Genomic DNA, 22,361 nt, shown 5'->3' on the forward strand with positions numbered 1-22,361 from the left:
TGCATTTCGGTGCGGAAAGTAAAGTCTTAAAAAATCTTGAGAGTACAGCGTGTTCTGCCGTGTTGTACTGGAGCTACCATATGCTTTACTGTTGTACATGAGCTATAGGAGACAGACCAAGCTAGCATATTTTGGGATCTGCATGGTATCAGGCGTCATGTCATCACCTAGCTTGCCGATGTAGGCTAGTATAGTAAATCCATAACCAATATCTGTATAAGCGGGTTCAGATTTTCAATTAACAATGATAATTTTTTTTAAGTTTAAATTAATTTAAAATTAATCCCCTCCAACCCAAACTCTCACCTCTCATGACTTAATTACATAAACAATTACAACAACTACTGTATTAAAAAGACTGTCGTGTACATTGATAAATTTCGTGCATGCTGGTGTCGCAATTTCGCTATGGCTCATAAACCGCCAAACTAGGCTAAAGGTAGAACCTTTACATAACCCATTAGAATAAGAAAGAGAAACGGTTATGCTGAAATGATTTTGAACCTAACCTATATATTTTTCTGCATCTGCAATCACGAGTGATTTTGAACCTATATATTTTTCCAATATCTGCAAACGCACACTAGACATCAGTGTCCGAATTTAACTGTACAAAACACTTAATTTTTTTCGTTTGTTTTATTGTTATTTGCACGTTGGGTCTAGTGGCCGTGCGAGCCATTGATCGTCTTTATCATGTGTTAGCATCATTTCTGCACGTTTTAAGCCCTTGGGCTTTTCTGCTTTTTCCCGTCATTGTCTGCTGGCTGAATTGTAATGTTTCTACATTATAATGGTTTGCATTTTTTGTTTTGTCCCCCACTGACGATGACGAAAAATAACCGATATGATACGAATCAGGAAGAGCAAACTCTTACTCTAATGGTAAAATGTAATAACATCTAAGTCTTATTCTAATGATAATGATAAAAGGGCTCTAGCCTCTACCCGAACTATAGCCTCTATAGAAGCCAAGCGATCGTAGTGGTTCAAGTAACCTGCAAAACAAACTTGTATGAATGTATAGGCCTACTTAAGAGTTTTTTTTCTATCGTAATATTTTTATATTATAACAGATCTGTTTTATAAAATAGGCTACTTAAAATGGAAAAAAAGCCTAAGAAAACTGAGTTTACTCGCCCATTTAAATTAAGTCATCAACTTCTTGCAATTACATCAATCAGTTTCGAGAGTAAAACTATAATTGGTCATGTTGAATTGATGTTGCAACCACGAAAATCAGATGTTAAAGTAATAAAAATCAACACTAAACAAGCACGGATAAACAGGGTTGGCATCAACGGATATGAAACATCTTTCCAAAATGAAGACCCATCCTGCGATTTGACGCAGCGTGATCCAAAGTCCAGAAATTTGGAATATCTCAGCCAATGCCACTTAGCTGTCATGGATAGTTTGGATGCTGACAGTGGTTATAATGGTGAACTTTCTATTCGTATTCCATCGGAAGTCATGAGACTAATAAAGGATAACAAGCCTATTTCTGTGACCATTTTTTTCAGCATAGAAAATCCCAAGGGTGGTATTCATTTCATTGTACCCGAAGGAAATGGCACTATGGCTGAGCGAGCAGCTCATTTATTTACTTATGGGCATGAAAATAGTGCAAGACTATGGTTTCCATGTGTTGATACATATTCTGAACCTTGCACGTGGAAACTTGAATATACTGTCGATGAATCTATGACTGCTGTTTCATGTGGAGATCTTGTTGAAACTGTTTATACCACTGACAAGAAACGCAAAACGTTTCACTACATTTTAAGCATACCGACTGCTGCTCCTAATATTTGTCTTGCTGTAGGTCCATTTGAAATCTTGGTTGACCCGCACATGCATGAAGTTACGCATTTTTGTTTACCTCAGCTAATGCCAGTGTTGGAACACACAACACAAACCACTCATGAAATTATTGAATTTTTTGAAGAGGTGCTAAGCTTCCGATTTCCTTACTCCTGCTACAAACAAGTTTTTGTAGATGAAACATATCAAGAAGTATTGCCCTATGCATCAGTGAGCTTGTTTAACACTAATTTACTATTCAGTAAAATTGTGCTTGACCAAACTCCTATTACAAGGAAGGTTATGGGAAAAGCTATTGCTGAACAATTTTTTGGTTGTTTTATGTCACGTGAGACATGGAAGGATTACTGGGTACCAGCTGGAATATCTGGATACTTGTATGGCCTCTGGCTTAGAAGCGTTTTTGGTAACAGTGAGTATAGACATTGGATCGCTTTAGAAACTGAAAAATTATGTCAATATGAAACCAGAGAAGGCCCTCTCGCTCTGCATCATGATAGCAAAGATTCATCATTTTCACGACATTTTCCTCATCAGCACCCTCACACTGTTTCGCTTATGCACTACGAAATGATGCAGACTAAAGCCCATCTTATCATGAGACAAATTGAAAATCGAATCGGACCGCAACTCTTGCTGCAGGCCTTTAATAAATTACTTTCTCTCGCCAATACATCTGCTCAACAGAAAGTGCCAAGTTCAACGTGGTCAACCATGCTTTTGTCACAAGCTGGCTTTTTAAAGTCAACCTATTCTGTTTCTGGAAAAGACATCTCAAATTTGTTTGACCAGTGGGTTAACAAAGGAGGTGTCATTTGCTTTAACGGCAAGTTTGTATTTAATCGTAAAAGAAATGCAGTTGAACTTGACGTGCGGCAAGACACAACTAACAAAGGAACACAAAAATATGTTGGTCCACTTACAGTCCGGGTTCAAGAACTTGATGGCTCTTTTAAGCACACCATTCAAATTGAAGAGAACACAATCAGACACGATTTACCATGCCATTCCAAAAGCCGGAGAAATAAACGCAAAAAGATCCCATTGTTGAATGGTGAAGAAGCTGACATTGATCTCAATGTAATGGATCCAGATTCACCAGTTTTGTGGATAAGAATAGACCCAGATGTGAATATTCCAAGGTTGATCCACTTTGAGCAGCCAGATTACATGTGGCAGTACCAGGTTAAATTTGAAAGAGATGTGGTTGGTCAACTGGAGGCTATAAAGGCGTTGGAAGTTTATCCAACTGCTGCAACCAGAACAGTTCTGAATGATATTGTTGAAAACAAACAGTTTTATTACAAGGTACGAGAAGAAGCATGCCTGTGTTTGGCAAAAATTGCAAATGCCATGTTGAGCAATTGGACAGGGCCGCCTGCTATGTTCAATATTTTTACTCGCTTTTTCTGTTGTGATACGTCACCTCCAATAATAAGAATGAATGACTTTGCCAATTTTCAACAGTACTTTATACAAAAGAAAATTCCCATTGCCATGTCATTGCTAAAGAATGCTAACAACATGTGCCCTAAAGAAGTTGTACATTTTCTTCTGGATCTCATTAAGTTTAATGATAACTCAAAAAACCAATACTTAGACAATTATTACAGAGCAGTGTTGGTTGACAGTTTAAGTAATACCATCACACCAGCAACAAATGTATCATCAGAACATAAATTTATCGCAGACTTAATGCCAATGGACATACGAGCGATTGTGGATGAAGTAACTCGGTGCTTAAACTTAGAGAAGCATTTGCCTTCATACAAATACACGGTGACTGTTAGCTGTTTAAGAGCAATCAGAAATCTTCAGAAAAATGGTCATCTTCCACCCGATGCCAATTTATTCAAAAGTTATGCTTTGTCAGGTTTTTTCTATGACGTAAGGCTTACTGCAGTAGAGTGTTTGGTTGACTTAATTAAAGCCACCGCCAGTGTGGATGAGCTTAACTGGTTATTGGACTTGGCTTCCGAAGAACCCATTGCCGAAATAAAACGTGGCATTTTGCACGCACTCGTTCGAAATCCTCCTTTTGTAAAAGGAAGCAACTCCCCTGTTAACAATGCAGAGCTTGTTGAACGTTTGTGGCGTTACATAAGTCAAGATTCATTTTACGACTCTAGGCTTAGATGCATGGCCATTGATCTATATCATAAACTGTTTGGAAAAAGCAGACCAATGTGTTTGCCAGCTCCCAAATATGGAGTTGTAGTCAACCTAAAGGAGAGAAAAACACAAATCAATCCTAATGCTATCAAAAGATCAGCCTCAGCTATTTATCAGGATTTTGATTCTGTGGCTGCACCAGTAAAACTGAAGAAACCAGCATCAATGCCTGTTGTTACGTCTCATTCCGATGAACAGTCGAGTAAAATTAAAATGAAGATCAAATTTGGAACACAGTCGCAAAGCAACAGCACACTTGACACAGATGATGTGATGGCAGCAGAGAGCCTTATTTCATTGTCCCATGGTGATCTACCATCAAGACCATCTACACCAGGCAGTATGCAGGAATCAACATCATGGCAATCTCCTCCTAGTGCTTTGACCAGTGAATTTTCTATTGCATCAGTTTCCGAAGGTAAACCAAAGCAAGAATACATACAAATGCCACAACCCCTGGTTGCTGCCAAGGAAAAAAAGAAGAAGCGCAAACATAAGCACAAACACAAGCACAAACACAGAGGTGACAGTGACTGGTCGTCACCAGCTACTCCAGCCAGTGCAGTGAACTCTCCATTTTTTTCTGTAAATTCTCCTCTAAACTAAATATGTTTATTTGTTTTATTGAATATTGCTGCATTGCTTTTTACCATAACCATAAGTATACTGCGTTAAAAGATGAAATATCATACTCTCTTTGTGGGTTTGTTTGTGGACTTTAATTAATTTTAAGAAATTCTAGCCAGCCATTAGCATAAAAAATTCTGCTTGTATTATTGACAAGCTAATGAAAGTTAAAAGGTGTTTTGTTTGTTTGGCATTTATGGGTAAATATTCTTAATTTGATGCAAATATCTTGCCTTTCCGTGCTGTTTTGCTTTGCTATGGTTGGATTGGTTTTAATAGTAGTCATTGTTGCATTTCACTGCCCAGCAATTCATTGTAGTTATGCATTTTGCACTATATACTAATCATGTTAAATTCACAAGTGGCATATCTTCAAGTTAATGTCATTGAGTTTTATATTTCTCGTCACTATTTTTTCTATTTCACTTTAGGTGTACTCTTTGTAACCAGGCTAATTGTTATTATTGTGATGCAATGCTATGCTAAGCTGTTACTTTTGAACTCATAGAACGCAGTTATTCCTGAACAAATGTCTTCACAAAAAGGTTGGCCATTTTTAAATAAACATTTTCAACATCACTGTGAAAAGTTAAGTTTCTTACTCTGTAAAGTAACTTTTTGACTTGCTTATTTCCAAGTGGAATTAATTTGAAAACCAAAGACGTCTTGCATTGGATTCCAACTTAAAGTGTCATTTTGTTTAGGTGAAAATGAGGGTCATCTCACAAGGCTAAGGCTGCTCCAAGCTGCTGGAGAATTTGATACTGAAAGCATTCAATATATTAATCTCGGCCATCAGGGGATTCAGAGTATTGAAAGCATATCTGAGTGCAAGAACATAATCAGACTCAACCTGTCATTCAACAGAATCACATTTTTAAATCCATTAAAGGAACTTAAAACAATAACATTTCTAAACCTTTCTTCAAATCATATAACCAATTTAGGTATGTATCATGCAAGTAGTTTTACAGTTTTAGTTTTCCTGTGTTTGTAAAAAATATACAACAGAATCTCTAAAGAATCCTATATTGTTATGATCTTTTCAAAAGTGTTTATGGTAGTGACACTTTGATAAACTTGAGAAAAGATGGATGATACTTATTAAAACTGTTTAACTAATACAAACGTAGTTATCAATTCTAATTATAAACTTGCTAATGCCAGACCCGTTGTCAACATTGGAAACACTGGAAGAACTAAATGTTGCTGGAAATATGATTGGCAGTTGCGATAGATTGCGATGTTTGACTGGAATCGTGAATTTGCAGAAGCTGAGACTACAAGATAGAATAAACAACTTAACAAATCCAGTTTGTCACAACGAAAGTTACCATTCCACCACTTTGTCTCTTTTGTCACAGCTTCTAGTACTTGATGGTCGGTAGCACATTAGTTCAGAACTTTCTACAGTTTTTCTTTCTTGAGACATACAAAAATAGTTTATAAACTGTAAGTGCCCATGATCATTTGCTTCTAGGAGAAAGAGTAAAAGGCAGAGGGAGTGAGCTTTACAAAATGTGTACAGAGTTGGACAAACAGCTGCAATGTAAGTACGTTTTGCATATGATTGTCATGAAAAAGTGCTGTTGTAGGCCACATTTCCCTGCCATCTGTAACATTTGTCTATTTGGCAATTACAATATTTTTAGCAACACTTAACATGTGTATATACATACACTTTAAAATTCTGATCATGTTTTGGTGCTACAAACTTAAGCAACTTCCTCAAATATAAATCATTGTGTTAAAAGCTTTTTCTCATGGGCAAATGTGCCCCTGTGATGCATGCAAAAACAGTGAACGCGGTAAGTAGAATGGAAGAAATTCTGTAAAGTTGACAGTGTTTGTGTGTAACAGTTAAATTTTTAATAATAACTTAAGGTTTTGGGTGCAGTGAGTAGTTGGTTAAAATCATTGGCTCATTTATTTATTAAATGACAGACGTAGTACTGAGTTTCCAAAGACTGTTACTTAATAGTATTAACTTTTGTAATTCATTTGTGTTGGGTGACTTTTTGAGGCTTATCAGTGGTGCTAATTTGTTCAAAACAGGATTTATTATTTTGTAAAGTTTTAAGATAAGGAAATCTTTCCTGATCTTGTAACTGTTCTGTACACAACAATCATTCAGTATATAACTTATACAATATTAATATGTTATAATTGTTACGTAAGCGTTAGTTTGGTTGAGCTGGTAGCATTTTTGAATGTGCTGCAAAGTTAATTTAAGTTTTTTATACATTCAGCTGGAAGAACATTTGGCCCAGTTGCTGAGCGACCTTCACCAGAACCGTGGTTAAAGAAAGATTACTTTTCTTTTGATGAGAAAGAAGCTAAAGTAGACAATGCGATTAAGGGCTTTGAAAAAGTGTTGAGTGACTGCAAGAAACTCGATCAAATCGTGGCTTCTAAAATAAATGAGCTTAGTTCCGCGCAGTAATTATTTGCACACATTGTAATTTTTCTACTTCTATTAAGTTATGCATGGATTTTGTACTTTCAATGTTTCTTTAACATTTTGATATATTTTTTCTATTTTAAATTTATTTTAACTATTTTTGTATATATGAAATATCTAAATGAAGTATGATAGTTAATGATCTGAAGTAGCAAAGTTTTTCACATATTTACATTCCATATTTTGTGATTTTTTATAAATTTTATTTTTTTATTATTTTTTGATGTGATTTTTCTATTTTGCAATTATTTGATGGCGCACATTCCTTGGTAACTTGTAATTGTTGCGTTTTTCTGTTCTGCGTAATACCAGAAATTTCAGTCAAAAATGAAATACATTTATTTCTTATACAAATGCAAAAGTTGACCGTATCCAAATTTTTTTTGTAACTGCTTGCAAGAGACAAGAAAAATTATTATTACTGACTGCATATTTTCGTTAAAAATTTTAGAAATACTATACTATTTCAAAAGGTGTGGCAAGTGTGAATTCCTGCAAATCACAGATGGTATTTTTAACTTCTTGTGAAAAGTGATTTAACAGGTTAGGGCTTTAAATGGTCAGTTGTTGATACAAAAGTGAAATGCTCAAATACTTGCAGTCGCCAGTTAAGGCAAGTAATCCTTTAAAAAGAACCAAGTATTTAAATATGCTGTAAACCTTTTTGTAAATAGTTATTTTCCATGTTGTTAATAAAAGTGTTCATTTCCTGTGGTCCAGTAAAATAAGAGTCTTTTCTTATATAGCATTTACAACCCCTTTCTTGGAAATAACATTTGTAAATTAGATCCGTACACATTCTACTACAACGACAAACTTTGTACCATTTTGTGTTTAGGCCCTCAGGACACCTGCATTTTATGCAGCATACAGAAGTACGTCAACTGCAGTGAGTACTCGGTGTTTACATACAAATGAAACCTTACTGACATTTTCCGTGCTGATAAACTACAATTTTTATTTTGTTTTTTATTTTAGACCACTAAGCTCTTTATTGATGGCAAATTTATGGAATCTGAAACTGACAAATGGATTGATCTTCACAATCCTGTAAGTATTGAGAACATGTCAGTTTGAAAGAGGTGACACTAATCATGAAACAAAAAGTAGCTTTCAAATATTGCATTTCCATTAGCCTGAGTTGAATTGTAAATTAAATGTTGTATTATTTGCTGAAATATTCAGTTAAAATTTCCAAATAAAAGAATTCATTACAGGCAACAAATGAAGTGATAACAAGGGTTCCGGAGGCGACACAGGATGAGATGCAAGCCGCAGTTGCAGCTGCAAAACGTGCATTTAAGTCATGGTCTGATACCTCTGTGCTTCACAGACAAGGAATTATGTTCAAATATCAGCAATTAATCAAAGATAACATGGTAAGATGTAAAACTTAAAAACAAAAGTTTATGTGTCTACCTAACATATTTATTTTGTGAGCGCATGGTTTTACATTTAACACTTTCAGTGCATTCATTTACAAAAATGTCTTAATGTGTATAGAAAATCACAAATTGAATAAGTTATCTATATCTGACAGAATGAACTTGCAAAAAATATAACGTTGGAACAAGGCAAGACACTTGCTGATGCTGAGGGTGATGTCCTTCGTGGCATACGTAAGTTTTGTGATAAACAAATTTTTTATGTATGTTTTAACTATTTAATTTGAATTTCTTTGCATTTAAGCCAATGGTATTTTATCAAGTTATGTTCTTTTCACAGAGGTCGTGGAACATTGCTGTAGCATAACTTCCTTAAATCTTGGGGAAACAATGTCATCAGTTGCAAAAGACATGGACACATTTACATATCGATATCCATTGGGTGTTTGTGCTGGAATAACTCCTTTTAATTTCCCTGCTATGATTCCTTTATGGGTAAGAAAAAGAAAAACTGCAATATACAATACTAATAATAATAATAATTGTTTTAAGTATATCCTTGATGTGCTTGGTTTAGAAATACAAATGATACAAACTTTTGGCTGATTTTATCCAAAGATGTTTCCAATGGCAATGGTGTGTGGAAACACTTACGTACTGAAGCCATCGGAACGCGACCCAGGATGTTCAATGCTTTTAGCTCAGTTAGGCCAAGATGCTGGCTTTCCTGATGGCGTCGTCAATATTATTCATGGAGCCCATGATGGTAACCAGATTTAGGGAATGTTATGGCATGTCTCGTTTGAAGTAAAGCAGTTAACCTGATTACTCTGTACAGCAGCAATTGCTATGATCATTGTTGGTCATTTACCTAAGTTTGTCTCAAAGTGTGGAAATTGGATGTGTCATGTAAACGGATTATTATACAGTATTAAGTGCATTGTTTTAGTGCATTTTTCTCATTCAGCCGTCAACTTCATTTGTGATGACCCTGATATCAAAGCTGTATCGTTTGTTGGTTCCAACCAAGCTGGTGAATATATTTATGACAGGGCATCTAAAACTGGAAAGCGTGTTCAGTCAAATATGGGAGCTAAAAACCATGGTATCATTATGCCTGATGCAGCCAAGGTTAGTCATATAGAAGTCGGTGAAATGTTTACTTGAAGCTTGAAATTTAGAATAAAGACAGTACAGTACAGTTGCAGTATTGTGTTATTTGCCACTTAGGTTATATTTTAGTTCAGGGGCTCCTAACTTTTTTATGCCCCGCACCCTTGAAAACATTTGATATGTTCTCACATCCCGTAAAAAAGTTCTTTGTTAAAAGAAGATGAAGAAGGCAATTTATGCTTATCTATTCTTTTAGTAAGAAATTTAATTAAGCTAACTTTGGAATGTTGCAAAGACCAAGAAGCAAAGAAAACGATTACAACAACTTCAAATAAGAATTTTGAAGTGCCAATTCGTATGTTTCGCCCCTCCCGATTCATAAAATGTTACTTTGCATCTCTGATTGAGTAACTCTGTTTTAATTCTCCATGTTGTGGTTTCTCAGGAGAATACACTCAACCAGTTGGTTGGTGCTGCATTTGGTGCAGCTGGCCAAAGATGCATGGCTTTGTCAACTGTTGTGTTTGTGGGCGAGTCTAAAGAGTGGATAAAAGACCTGAAGGAAAGATCTGAGAAGCTTGTAGTGAATGCAGGTGCACTTCATTTGCAACTATGCAATGTAGCTACATAAATTTTTGTTCGTTGCAATTGCAAATAGAGCCGCAGTTGACTGACATACAAACAAAATTATGCTGCAGATTTACACTTTTTAAATTACTTTTGCCAATATTGTTTGTTGGTTTGTTCTCAGTGCTATTCTGCTATTAACATCACTACATAATCTGTTTTCCTAAAGGAGACCAACCTGGTGCAGATCTGGGTCCTATGATCACACCAGCTGCCAAAGAAAGAGCTTGTCGTTTGATACAAAGTGGTGTCAACGAAGGCGCGTCAATACTCCTAGATGGTAGAGATGTGCAGGTCAAAGGTTATGAAAATGGAAACTTCCTTGCACCTACTATTTTAACCAATGTCACAGTAAGCAGTTATTTTGAGGAAAGGTAGTAGTAGATCGGATGTGCAGTTAAGTTATTTAATTCGACCTTGCTTTGCAGCCCGATATGGAATGCTACAAGGAAGAGATATTTGGTCCAGTACTGATTATACTTGAGGCTGATACACTTGACGACGCGATTCAAATCACTAACTCCAATCCATATGGAAATGGGACTGCCATATTCACACAGAGTGGTGCAATAGCCAGGAAATTCGTCAATGAAATTGGTAACTGATGATTTTGCTATCTTGTGCTTATATAGCTAATTTAATAACAGCTTAGCACGACTGCTTGCTTGAAAAAAAAGGAAATACAAATGTACATTTGTCATTGTTCATATCAAGATGTTGGAAATGTTGGAGTTAATGTCCCAATTCCTGTTCCTTTACCCATGTTTTCATTTACCGGCACAAGAGCGTCATTCCGTGGTGATATGCACTTTTATGGAAAACAAGTAAGTCTTAAAAGTTGCTTAATTTGTAAGTATTTAATTCGTTTGAAGCTGTCTCAGGACGTTACAGAGCTTGTTAACTTTGAGATTACTTAGCTGGCGTAAAATTTGTTTTAAAGGGCATTCAATTCTACACCCAGCTGAAAACAGTTACACAATTATGGCGTGAAGAAGACGTGAAACATTCGAAGGCTGCTGTTTCCATGCCAGTTATGCGTTAGAGTTTCGGTCCTGTTGGGATTGTGCAATGCATTGAAATCTGTATTATCTGTGTAGTAATTTTTAAGCTACGAGATAATACTTCATTACCGTTAGTTTCATATGAAGTCTTGTATTCATTTTTGTTCTTTTAAGAAAAAATACACATCTCATACCTCAACCTAGCTTAAATTATATGTAAGCATTTATCAACCATATGCACTCTCTCATTTGTTGAAATACTTGTGTACCAACTTTCTAATAATGTTTTTTTATAGCTATGATGTTGAACAAACCGATGCTGTAACTTGCTTTTTTCATTCCCATTATGACATACACATTTACAGTACAGGTTCCCGTATTAGCGTAAACCGATATTGTCATTTGAGAAGGTTTGCGGTTAAGAAAATTCACCTGGACTAGTTTTGTAAGATTATCTGCTTATGTAACAAATGTGTTGAAGTAATAAATTTTAACAAGATTGACTTGGAAACAAAACTGCTTTCTTTTATCAACCTGTCCATGTACAACAGTTGTGCTGCATAAGAAAGAGAGAGAGTTTATTTTTACCATTCAAAGTAAAATTAAAAAGTATCTTATTATAATTTTAACATAATTGATTGGTGTGGGGCAGCGAAAAGACCTCACGGCCATCTAGGTCAGTTGCAACAGACATAGGACAAATTACGATTTGATTTGTTGGGAGAAAATAAAGAGCATACAAAAACTTCAATTTAATAAGCTAAGGATAAAATTGGACCGGAGCTGGTTTAGAGATTAAATTAGGGTTGTACTTAGTTTTGTACATTTCAACTTTAAAGTTGGGTTAACACCGAGCCGGAAAATTCTTCGATTTTTGAAAGCTTAGAGTGCCAAAAAATTCTCTCAAAATCACCGAAAAAGAAAACTCTGCTGGACACACAACACAATTTAACCAATAAGCAGGTAGCATGGGAGGCGTGCTAACTCTGAGTCATGTAGGCACTTAGTGATGACCTCAGCTAGTTATGAGATTTGGTAGAGCGACAGCGTTCTGCCTCCTATTGTTGGCAGGTGTTCCACATGGTCTGCACTGCTGGTTTTAAAAATGAAGGAACTTCCAACCTTGTTGCAGTGTTTGGGCTAATGCAATCATCATGACAGAAAGTTAACTTAGCCTGCAAACGCCCGTTTCGTCTAGTCACTAGTCAGCTGATTTATTTTACACCACTTTACAAATGTATTAGGCCTATATACACAGGAAAAAAAAGTGACTGAATGCGTTCCAAAAAAATGGTTATGAATATCCCGGTATTTAGCCACTACCAGCTGGATAAATACAGTCCTTCTTGCGGCTAAATACTAGTCTGAAACGACTAAATCCTTTCCAATCGTGTTTGGTTATGAATATCCCCATATTCAGCCGCGAGCGTCCTAGTTAATGTAAACCTGGCTAAATACTCGCCCATATAGAACCTAGACCAGCCTGGGATTCCCTGGCTTAATCCATGCCAATTGAAATGTCGCACTTGAACATTACGTGACCAAAATGCATAATTACCAGTCTGAAAAAATTTTAATTATGTATCCTTCCAAAAAAGTCAAAGAAAAGAAAAAGCGATTACTTTCAAAATTCACAATCGGCTTGATGCCGTCTACCACAAGCTACGAGAACGAAACTAAGGAAAATGGCATATAGTCAACTAAAAACTATATAGGCTACAAATGCAATAATTGTAAAGTTTTTACAATAAACTTAAAGAAGGCAAACAAACATTCCTCGTTTCGAAATACTGTAATGTAAACATTCAAGCGAAATTATTATTATTTAAAATTATTATTTTGGTTAATGTAATAAAACCGTATATTGCATATGATGCAACAAGTAAAGACATTCGGACAAGAATCCAGGATAAAATGTACACAAAGCAGAGATAATAGACACAAAAAATTTCAGATTTTCCTAAATCAACAAATTGCAATTGGTCAACAACAACTGATCCGGGTCCCGGACCTCATTTAGTACCTGCACACAAATTATGTGGCTGTTTTCGATCTTTAACGAGCTTTACGCTTCCATCATTCATAAGCTTGATGACAGTAGATAGCTCTTTAGGAGAAGAAACTGCTTCTAGTTGGTTCATAACTTTGGAAAATTCCATTAGGCATACACACCCTGTTTCACAGCACAATGACGTTCCCTCGATGAAATTACAAAATCGCAACCGGCACTTGTTCACCATGTTTTCTTTAGAGGAATATCCAAAGAATATAGCAATGTCGGTTATGCACTGCAAAAATAGAGAAAACGTTACAACAATAACGTTGACACGATTTTGTATCTTATGTTTACTAACGACAAAAAGCAGAGCCTGTTGTTTAAATTTTATGCTTAAGTTAATGAAATATCAGTTAATATCACACTTACCTTTTCTTTCAACTTGTATGATGGGTATTTTTCTAAAGTCTTTGCAGTGCGTTCTTCACCAGGAAATTTTTTGATAACTTCCATCCTCCTCTTGATCGCTATTAATGATCTTTCTTCCCCCTCGTTTGCCTGATTTTTCTTTTTCAGAAGTGGCGTCATTGTGAACTTATTTAAGGCTGCCATTTGGTTGTTGAATCGCTTTCGGATATGGGCAAATGAACAGGGCTTCACTACCACAATGAAAATACAAAATCTTGTTTGTTAGATCCTAACTCACAACAAACCACTGTTTACCTCCACCAAAAACTGCTCCATCGCTGTTCCAAAAAATCTTTCAAGAAGTTTTCTGTCTTTGAGACTGAATGGACTGATATTAGTTCCAACTTCTTGAAGAGATGAAGGCAGATCGTGTACTGTGACTGTGGCAACTGCAAAGTGCACATGTTGTAAATTATTCGTTAAAATGGTAACGTTTATAAATCCTCTATATTTTTTTTTAAACTATGATAAATTATTTCAATTGCGCAAAATATAGCACTATACAAATTACAAACTTGTACACAATACATATATAATAGGTATGTATTTTTATTATAGTATGTATTACAGTAGCCATGGCAGTTACCAACGTAATGAAATATAATAACGCAAAAGCAGTGCAGTAATCACAAACTTTGCTTTTTAAAAATAAAGACAGGTTTACATTTTTGACCGTAAAACTAAGGGCTATAATTTTGGAACAAGTTGCAAAATTTACTAAGTTTACGTTAACATTAAATCTCTAATACAGTACTCAAATACAATGCATATTATATCTATTGTAATAAAATTTACTCTGTACACCACCAATTAACGCTGCGTAAACCGACTTTTACATAATAAAGTAACCAATCACCAATGCAATAGACAATTTATTGCCAAAAGTTTAATCATTTAATATCACGAATCTCGTTCCTCGTGTTCGTACAACAGAATGTAAATCGATTCATTTTTGGCCGGACAACAGCCAGACATATGTGCAAATGGAGTATATTGAACGTTTTGAACTAGCTTTGGTAATGCTACTGATCAGTGTTTTACATAAAAATATGCCCCTCCGGTCTCCTTCATAACAATGTCGCAAAGCTTGAAAATAGTTCGCAACGGTTCATGGTTGCAAAATAAAACAGTCTTGGCTACATTACAAAGCTTTTTTTGTATTAGCAATCGCACGCAATTCAAGCATTACTGCGTTATGTGTAATTTCGTCGTCGTCCTCTGTTTTTGTTTTTTCTACGAATCATTGATTACGCATGGAATCACTCTGGGATCAAGTGCGAAGTAAAAACGTAACGCGCTTAACTCACCACCGGCAGGCGGAATTAGTTACAAGGAAGTCTTGCAAACGGAGCAGAAAGCTTTTGAAACTAAGTTGTTTTGAACAGCAATAGAAGTTTTAAGTTTAATAACTTTGCTCCCACAAGTTATGAAGTTTTACAATAAAAATGGAATAATCGGTTGCCGCAAAACAAAATGCCACATATGTAATGCCTGGAAAAACAACAGAATTGCCAACAAACCTTCAATCCCTTTAATGAAAGCTTCATGCAAACCGTTCTTGAAAGCGAAATTTCGTAACCAAGGGTCCATCTCTGCAGTGTGGTGTTTGAAAAGAAAGTATTACTAGACTTGTGTAAGACATCATCCGCAAAGTTGTCTTTCATTGGTTGGATTGTTGGATACTTCCCAACTTATTTTGAGACTTTTTTCTTTCCGGCTAAATATTCTCCAGGTCTACCCACTTCTCTCAACTTCCTTTTTTCGTGGCCAGTTAGTTTGCCTGCATGTAATCGTTAGCCGCAATACTTTATGCATAGTTCTCCAAAAACTTGGTTTTGTGTGCTAAATCATGAAGCTCTTTATTTGTAGAAACTGTACCAGCTATCAGAATGCAAATTATGCATGCAATTCCATTCGACTTTACCACAACCATTTGCGGAAACATGTTCGCGACTCTAGTTTTCGTTACGCTTGTCAAATTGAAAATTACAGGAAGAGATAAAAATTCCAATTCCCTGGCACAACCTAAAAAATAAAAATTGTCCAAGGAAAGTAAGTCTGGGTGCAAACAACCTCAACCCAGAGATTATGTTTATGTAATTGACCCTACCCCAAACTCAAAATGGCATCAAACTTGCTTTACCTCAACACCAAAACACAAACAAGCAAACCTACCTTGAACATTTTTGTTGTGATTGTTAGCCTAGATGTCGTATTTTTTTTGAGAAAAGTGAATGAAGTATTCGTAGCACTTGTGTGCGTTGACATTTCCGGATTTATTAAAAAAAGCTTTTACCATTTGGGGAAAATAATTTGGGTAATGAAATTTGTAAAAAAATCTTGGCCTACTGTACTTACGTGGAAAAACTTTTAAGTTCCTTCGTCCTTTTACAACCTTGCATTTAGTAAAAAAACTCATGAAATTATGGCATTGCAGGGATAAGAAAGGTTTTAAACAGTGACGAAATGTCACCATCTCAATATTAATGTGGTGTTTATCGCGGTAACAGCAATTATTAAGCCGGTAACTCCGACTGTGTCAAGTGGCTGAATATATTACGTGACACGAATGACATTAAGCCACTTGTTTTGCACTTGTAAGGAAGTAAACGCCAATCACATCGTACACTGGGTTTTATTTAGCCATAATTGTTTCCAATGCATCGGTGGTGCGTAGTTAGCCATAAAAAAGCGTTGCGAACTGTATGTAGGCAGGTTTATGGTACTTGGACCAAAATAAGGCGTGGGGAGTGTTTTTTTGGACGAAAGTGGCATTTTATTAGTCAATGATGAAAATTGTGGACTATTATCAGTCACTATTTTTTCCTGTGTAGCCTATGGTTTTAGACATTGCAGCAAAAAGTGTTTTTTTTTCTGTTTTATAATTAATAGGCCTAGTTAACCTAAGTTTTACGGGAGTGACTGGCATTTATTTTAGAAATCATGCAACGATCTTTGACTTCTGCTAGAAAGGTAATTATTTTGCAAGTAGATTAAAAGAGATAGGCCTAGCCTATACTCTATGAAGAAGTATATATATAGCCTATATACAGTGGTGGGATTCAAATATTTTAACATCCGGTTCTCTCACTAGCAGCTTGCCATATTGACCCGGGGCCGATATACACACAAGCCTATACATGCGCTTGTTAACAACTGGTTCGCGGAAGTCATTAAAATTCCAAGAACCGGCTGAATCCCACCACTGCCTTTATATCATGTTCCATATCGCAAGTCTAGTGCAGAATTGCACGACCTCATGACGTCACAATTTGAGTAGCTGGGTTGTAGTATATAAATGCATCCTGTGGTTGTGCATTTCTGCACTAGACCTCATATTGCCATATTTGTCAACAACCAGTTGTCTCGGTATCCAAGTGGTTCGAGTGCTGGCATTGCAACAAATGTGGCTTGTATTCTGTGTTCGAAACCCAGTGGTGCCCAGATTACCACACCATATGTATCATATTATGACGGCCTGACAAGCAACACTACCTGGTGAATTTATAGAATATTTAAAGTGAGAAGTTATGTGAAATGGAATATGTTAACTTTGATATTTGTGGTGACTAAAATAATACATATGCCTATAGACCATAGTGAAAAATGTGTCAGCTGCGTGCATGAGATTCATCAATGTTCTCACCAAATTTTTATCTACATGCTGATTTACAATGAAAAAACAAACAGAAGCTGGTTGTTTGAACCCCAATTTATAATAAACAAACAAAGAATGGAGGCTCCAGTGCATCCCATCAGGCCAACATTTGCGTCTTTGCATGCACGATTTCTTGTTAAAAAGTTTTATTTTTTCCTGTCCTGTGGTATAGAGACCTAAACAACAATGTTTAGTTACAAAACTAGATGAAAAGAAGAATGCATTGTACTTGCAAAAAGATCTATTGTGCTTGTATTGTACAATTTATCTCTCATCATTAACTTGAAGAGCAAAAATTCCTACTAAACATTGTTTTACAACAATAGAAACAAACCAAAATATTATTATTAAATACATTTGTGCTATAATGATGGCAGGTTAGCTCTCTAACACTAGTTTTTGCTGTTACATACAGTACATTAACTTTACTCATAAATTGGCAAAATTATTATACATTTCGCAAAAAAAAGTTAGAACTTATTTTGTTGTGGCTTAAGCAGTGAGATGTCATTGTGAAGTTTAAGTCGTGCTAGGACTTACTTAATTTGAGGATTGTGATACCAATGATATCATACCATCTCATTTTATGCAAGCACCAATTTATGCCAAATATTGCATCAGTCAGTCCTTAGGATTCTGTAATTTAACATAGACTGTTTTCATATTCGCTTTCTCTCTCTCTCTCTGATATTCCATAAACTATTGTTGCAAGCTCTAGTTTGACTTTTAGAAAAGTTCAACTCAAACGGACCCAAACATTCCAGATAGAGACAAAGTTGTCTCCAAAAAAGCAAGTGGTTTGTTTTGTGGTTAAATTGCATTGATTGCTGCATGCACCAGATCTTTGTTAAAACTGGTATTGCAACTCGTAATGCCAATTGATGCCATTTAATGAACTCTTTGTGAGCAAAATGTTGCTCAGTCCACCTCCTAAATCTGTGTTTGTATTATACAGTATATATATTTTTTTTATATACTGACTAGGCTTGATGTGTAAATTTAATATTATTATATTTTCTGTTTTAGGCTATTAAAGCGTCTACAGCTTTTCATAATATCCACAGAAATGCTACAACTGCGGTAAGCTTGATTGAAGCAAGAATGTGTTTTATGATATTGAATGATTTGTAGTGGTTTTACTCTGTTCAAAGTTTTGTTGATGGTTATGGTCATGATTCTGATTTATATACTATATGATGCTTTAATTTTTATGCCGGTAACTATTTGATATTGGAATCACTGAACATACGGTCTTAGCATGTCTCAGCACCTGCCCATGTTAATATTGGTTTTTACCCTACAGACAACTAAACTCTTCATTGATGGAAAGTTTATTGAGTCAAAAACTGACAAATGGATCGATCTTCACAATCCTGTACGTTTTATTACAAATAAAAGCCTTAGTATCTCTTACTGATAGCATGTAATTCTTGAGTTTTTTGTGTTGTTCTATATTTGCATGTTGCTAATGCTGGTATTTGCTGCAGGCAACAAATGAAGTGATTACAAGGGTTCCGGAGGCAACACAGGATGAGATGCAAGCCGCAGTTGCAGCTGCAAAACGTGCATTTAAGTCATGGTCTGATACCTCTGTGCTTCACAGACAAGGAGTTATGTTCAAATATCAACAACTAATCAAAGATAACATGGTTAGTTTAATTAAACACTTAAATAGCAGTTAACTTGCTTGCAGTTAGTCAGAGTTACTTTATTACTTTCACCATTTAATGGGTTTTGGTGAATGCATAGTACATTGCATTCTCCTGCAATGCATTGTAGGAGAACATGATTTGTGAGAACAAGAGAACGGAATGCTTGATTAGTTTGTGTACCAGTAACGCATGTTTTGAATATTCTTTAGAAAGAGTTGGCGAAAAATATAACATTGGAACAAGGCAAGACACTTGCAGATGCAGAGGGTGATGTTCTTCGTGGTCTTCGTAAGTCTTCCAGCAGTAACCAGTGCTAACGGTTTCCTCCCTTTACTGTGTTTAGAAATCTGCTGAATTTGCAATTTTTGATATGTAGAGGTCGTGGAACATTGCTGTAGCATAACTTCCTTAAATCTTGGGGAAACAATGTCATCAGTTGCAAAAGACATGGACACATTCACATATCGATATCCATTGGGTGTTTGTGCTGGAATAACTCCTTTTAATTTCCCTGCTATGATTCCTTTATGGGTAAGGCTGCATGAATCCACTTTGTGTATGGCACTATTATTTATGCCACCAAGACTTTGTATAAACAATGGTTGCGTTGTACAGATACTGGCCTGGCTTTAATCTCCACCAAGATTATAAAGTTATTTTCTTTTAGATGTTTCCAATGGCAATGGTGTGTGGAAACACTTACGTACTGAAGCCATCGGAACGTGACCCAGGATGTTCAATGCTTTTAGCTCAGTTAGGCCAAGATGCTGGCTTTCCTGATGGGACATTAAACATTATTCATGGAGCCCATGATGGTCATTAACCTGCTCCGTACAGTTTACACACCTTATGGCTATGTTGTCTGCTGCTTATAGTCTGCAAAAAATAATGCAGTGTACCTTGCTTTAGCCATACAAGTTCTTCATTGCTTTTGTAGCTGTAAACTTTGTTTGTGATGACCCTGATATCAAGGCCATATCGTTTGTTGGATCCAACCAAGCTGGTGAATATATTTATGACAGAGGATCGAAAACTGGGAAACGTGTCCAGTCAAATATGGGAGCTAAAAATCATGGCATTATAATGCCTGATGCTGCCAAGGTTAAACTTAGTTCTACTTTCAAAATGTGAAATAATACGGCGATGAGCTGCTTGCTTGTGGTTGCATTTTCGGCTAAAATTATCTGTCAATTTAACACTTTTCAGGAGAATACACTCAACCAGTTGGTTGGTGCTGCGTTTGGAGCAGCTGGCCAAAGATGCATGGCTTTGTCAACTGTTGTGTTTGTGGGCGAGTCTAAGGAGTGGATAAAAGACCTGAAGGAAAGATCTGAGAAGCTTATAGTGAATGCAGGTCTAGAAACAAATGCAATCTAATGATAATACAGTAGAATCCACTTAATATAAACACGGAAAATATGACCACCCACTTTATATGACCATTTTGGTACGGTCACCAATTTTGCCATATTAAATTCTCTGTGTTCTGTGACCAGTCTTTGGATATTATGACCACTTTTTCCATATCTTTCAGGTTTTTTTGTCAATTATGCAACTTGACACGAGTTGACAGTACTAACAATTGTACCACATGTGTCCTCAATTCACCTATTTACGTTCACTTTAAGGATGTTTAATGTTAACGAAATAAATGATGAATTCGATGTTTTTTATAATTTTGTGTCTAACTGTATCATTCCTGGTGCGGTTAAATGGTACTGTAGCAGTTTCGATTAATGTGACCATTCGGATATAATGACAAAAATGGTCTGTTCCCAAGGTGGTGATAATAAGCGGAATCTACTGTATAGATATCAAATGTTTTGGTCGCAAAAAATATCTTTTCTTGAAAAGGTGAATAACTGAAGATGATATTTTTTTTAGGAGACCAACCTGGTGCAGATGTGGGTCCTATGATCACACCAGCTGCCAAAGAAAGAGCTTGTCGTTTGATACAAAGTGGTGCTGATCAAGGTGCATCAGTACTCTTGGATGGTAGAGGTATCAAAGTCAAAGGTTATGAAAATGGCTACTTCCTTGCACCTACTATTTTAACCAATGTTACGGTAAGCAAGTAACATCTAAATTTAGCTTATGCATTATTTACAACTGCAGTATGAGTTTTTTTTTTTAAATATCGTACTTGTGGAATGTAAACCAGCAATCATTGTTGTGTTGTTGCAGCCCGATATGGAATGCTACAAGGAAGAAATTTTTGGCCCAGTACTGATTATACTTGAAGCTGATACACTTGATGAAGCGATTCAAATCACTAACTCCAATCCATATGGAAATGGGACTGCCATATTCACACAGAGTGGTGCAACTGCAAGGAAATTCATCAATCAAATTGGTGATTATAAGTGTACAAAGTCTTATTGTCGATATTGTTTTTAATGTTTTTGTTAATGTTACTTTGACAAACAGATGTTGGCCAAATTGGAGTAAATGTTCCAATACCAGTTCCTTTGCCCATGTTTTCATTCACTGGCACAAGGGGCTCATTCCGTGGTGATATGCATTTCTATGGAAAGCAGGTATATTTTAGTTGTAAGCCTAATGTGGTATTTTCTTTGTTTAACTGGTAAGTGATGTATGTTTGGTTGCTATCAAGTTTGTGTATTTCAGTTTAACATTTCTCGAGGTAAATGTAATATGTTGTTTGCAGGGCATTCAGTTCTACACCCAGCTGAAAACAATCACACAATTATGGCGTGAAGAAGACGTGAAGCATTCCAAAGCTGCAGTTGCTATGCCAGTTATGCGTTAGTTTAATAGTGACTTGAATGGAGCTTGGGTTAGGATTGTTTTGCATTTCTTGCATAGGTTTTATTTCAGGCATATTGCGATCATGTTTTTGAAGCTGTTTTATATTGCGTTGTAAGTTTCGCTGTATTGAAATTACCGTAGTTCCGCGCATCATGTGGTAAAATTGCATTGCTTTAATTTTGACATTTTATGTCTACGTTTGCAATTAAACTGTTAATTTTAATATTTTGTCACCAACTGCTAGTTGAGTAAGCCATGGATTATATTCTTAATACTGGATTATATTCATAATACTATTAAGTTGTATTCACCATAAGCACTACATAGACATCAACTTTGTGTTTTTGTAAAACCAAGCTATTCCCAGGAGAGTTGGCAAAACAAGTGTGTGCAATTGATCGTCTGCTACAACTAGTGGCTTTTTACCGTTTGCATTTGGGAATTTAGGTGTTATTAAAAATATATACAACTGTTGATAGTAGTGTTGTTATCATTTTTTAGCCGAAAAGCAGGAAAATACAACTATGTTATAATATCTACTAAATTGCGGCTTTTTGTATCTCTTTAATCAATCATTTTATTTTTTCGTCAAAAGCACGCTAGGGACG

At 35.9% G+C, this 22,361-nt stretch overlaps 3 protein-coding genes across 3 annotated transcripts; all 3 read left to right on the top strand.

The window, feature by feature from the left end:
• The first annotated feature begins 974 nt into the window (after positions 1–974).
• Positions 975–7,627, top strand: LOC143447427 (transcription initiation factor TFIID subunit 2-like). The gene is made up of 6 exons (XM_076947517.1): positions 975–4,303; positions 5,379–5,570; positions 5,791–6,003; positions 6,104–6,172; positions 6,378–6,431; positions 6,873–7,627. Exons 1-6 carry the CDS (start codon positions 1,105–1,107, stop codon positions 7,064–7,066), a joined length of 3,921 nt encoding a protein of 1,306 aa, XP_076803632.1. The 5' UTR covers positions 975–1,104; the 3' UTR covers positions 7,067–7,627.
• LOC143447426 (methylmalonate-semialdehyde/malonate-semialdehyde dehydrogenase [acylating], mitochondrial-like) lies at positions 7,093–11,726 on the top strand. Its single transcript, XM_076947516.1, has 13 exons — positions 7,093–7,697; positions 7,923–7,973; positions 8,063–8,134; positions 8,302–8,463; positions 8,625–8,703; positions 8,810–8,964; positions 9,088–9,235; positions 9,437–9,600; positions 10,028–10,175; positions 10,379–10,560; positions 10,638–10,806; positions 10,924–11,033; positions 11,150–11,726. The coding sequence occupies exons 1-13, from the start codon at positions 7,668–7,670 to the stop codon at positions 11,249–11,251; spliced, it is 1,572 nt and encodes a 523-aa protein (XP_076803631.1). The 5' UTR covers positions 7,093–7,667; the 3' UTR covers positions 11,252–11,726.
• A 4,597-nt stretch (positions 11,727–16,323) lies between these two features.
• Positions 16,324–22,227, top strand: LOC143447425 (methylmalonate-semialdehyde/malonate-semialdehyde dehydrogenase [acylating], mitochondrial-like). The gene is made up of 13 exons (XM_076947515.1): positions 16,324–16,647; positions 18,359–18,412; positions 18,636–18,707; positions 18,820–18,981; positions 19,194–19,272; positions 19,361–19,515; positions 19,652–19,799; positions 19,922–20,085; positions 20,191–20,338; positions 20,869–21,050; positions 21,169–21,337; positions 21,412–21,521; positions 21,653–22,227. Exons 1-13 carry the CDS (start codon positions 16,618–16,620, stop codon positions 21,752–21,754), a joined length of 1,575 nt encoding a protein of 524 aa, XP_076803630.1. The 5' UTR covers positions 16,324–16,617; the 3' UTR covers positions 21,755–22,227.
• Positions 22,228–22,361: the final 134 nt, after the last annotated feature.

The sequence above is a fragment of the Clavelina lepadiformis genome, chromosome 2, assembly GCF_947623445.1.
Source record: "Clavelina lepadiformis chromosome 2, kaClaLepa1.1, whole genome shotgun sequence".
Taxonomy (NCBI): domain Eukaryota; kingdom Metazoa; phylum Chordata; class Ascidiacea; order Aplousobranchia; family Clavelinidae; genus Clavelina; species Clavelina lepadiformis.

Coding starts and splice junctions, on each gene's coding strand:
- LOC143447425 (XM_076947515.1), top strand. CDS start 16,618: ATGCAACGATCTTTGACTTCTGCTAGAAAG. Junction 18,708..18,819: donor GGATCGATCTTCACAATCCT/GTACGTTTTATT, acceptor TATTTGCTGCAG/GCAACAAATGAAGTGATTAC. Junction 21,338..21,411: donor GAAATTCATCAATCAAATTG/GTGATTATAAGT, acceptor TTTGACAAACAG/ATGTTGGCCAAATTGGAGTA.
- LOC143447426 (XM_076947516.1), top strand. CDS start 7,668: ATGCTCAAATACTTGCAGTCGCCAGTTAAG. Junction 10,807..10,923: donor GAAATTCGTCAATGAAATTG/GTAACTGATGAT, acceptor GTTCATATCAAG/ATGTTGGAAATGTTGGAGTT. Junction 11,034..11,149: donor TGCACTTTTATGGAAAACAA/GTAAGTCTTAAA, acceptor TTTGTTTTAAAG/GGCATTCAATTCTACACCCA.
- LOC143447427 (XM_076947517.1), top strand. CDS start 1,105: ATGGAAAAAAAGCCTAAGAAAACTGAGTTTACTCGCCCATTTAAATTA. Junction 6,004..6,103: donor ACAGCTTCTAGTACTTGATG/GTCGGTAGCACA, acceptor ATTTGCTTCTAG/GAGAAAGAGTAAAAGGCAGA. Junction 6,173..6,377: donor GTTGGACAAACAGCTGCAAT/GTAAGTACGTTT, acceptor TTGTGTTAAAAG/CTTTTTCTCATGGGCAAATG.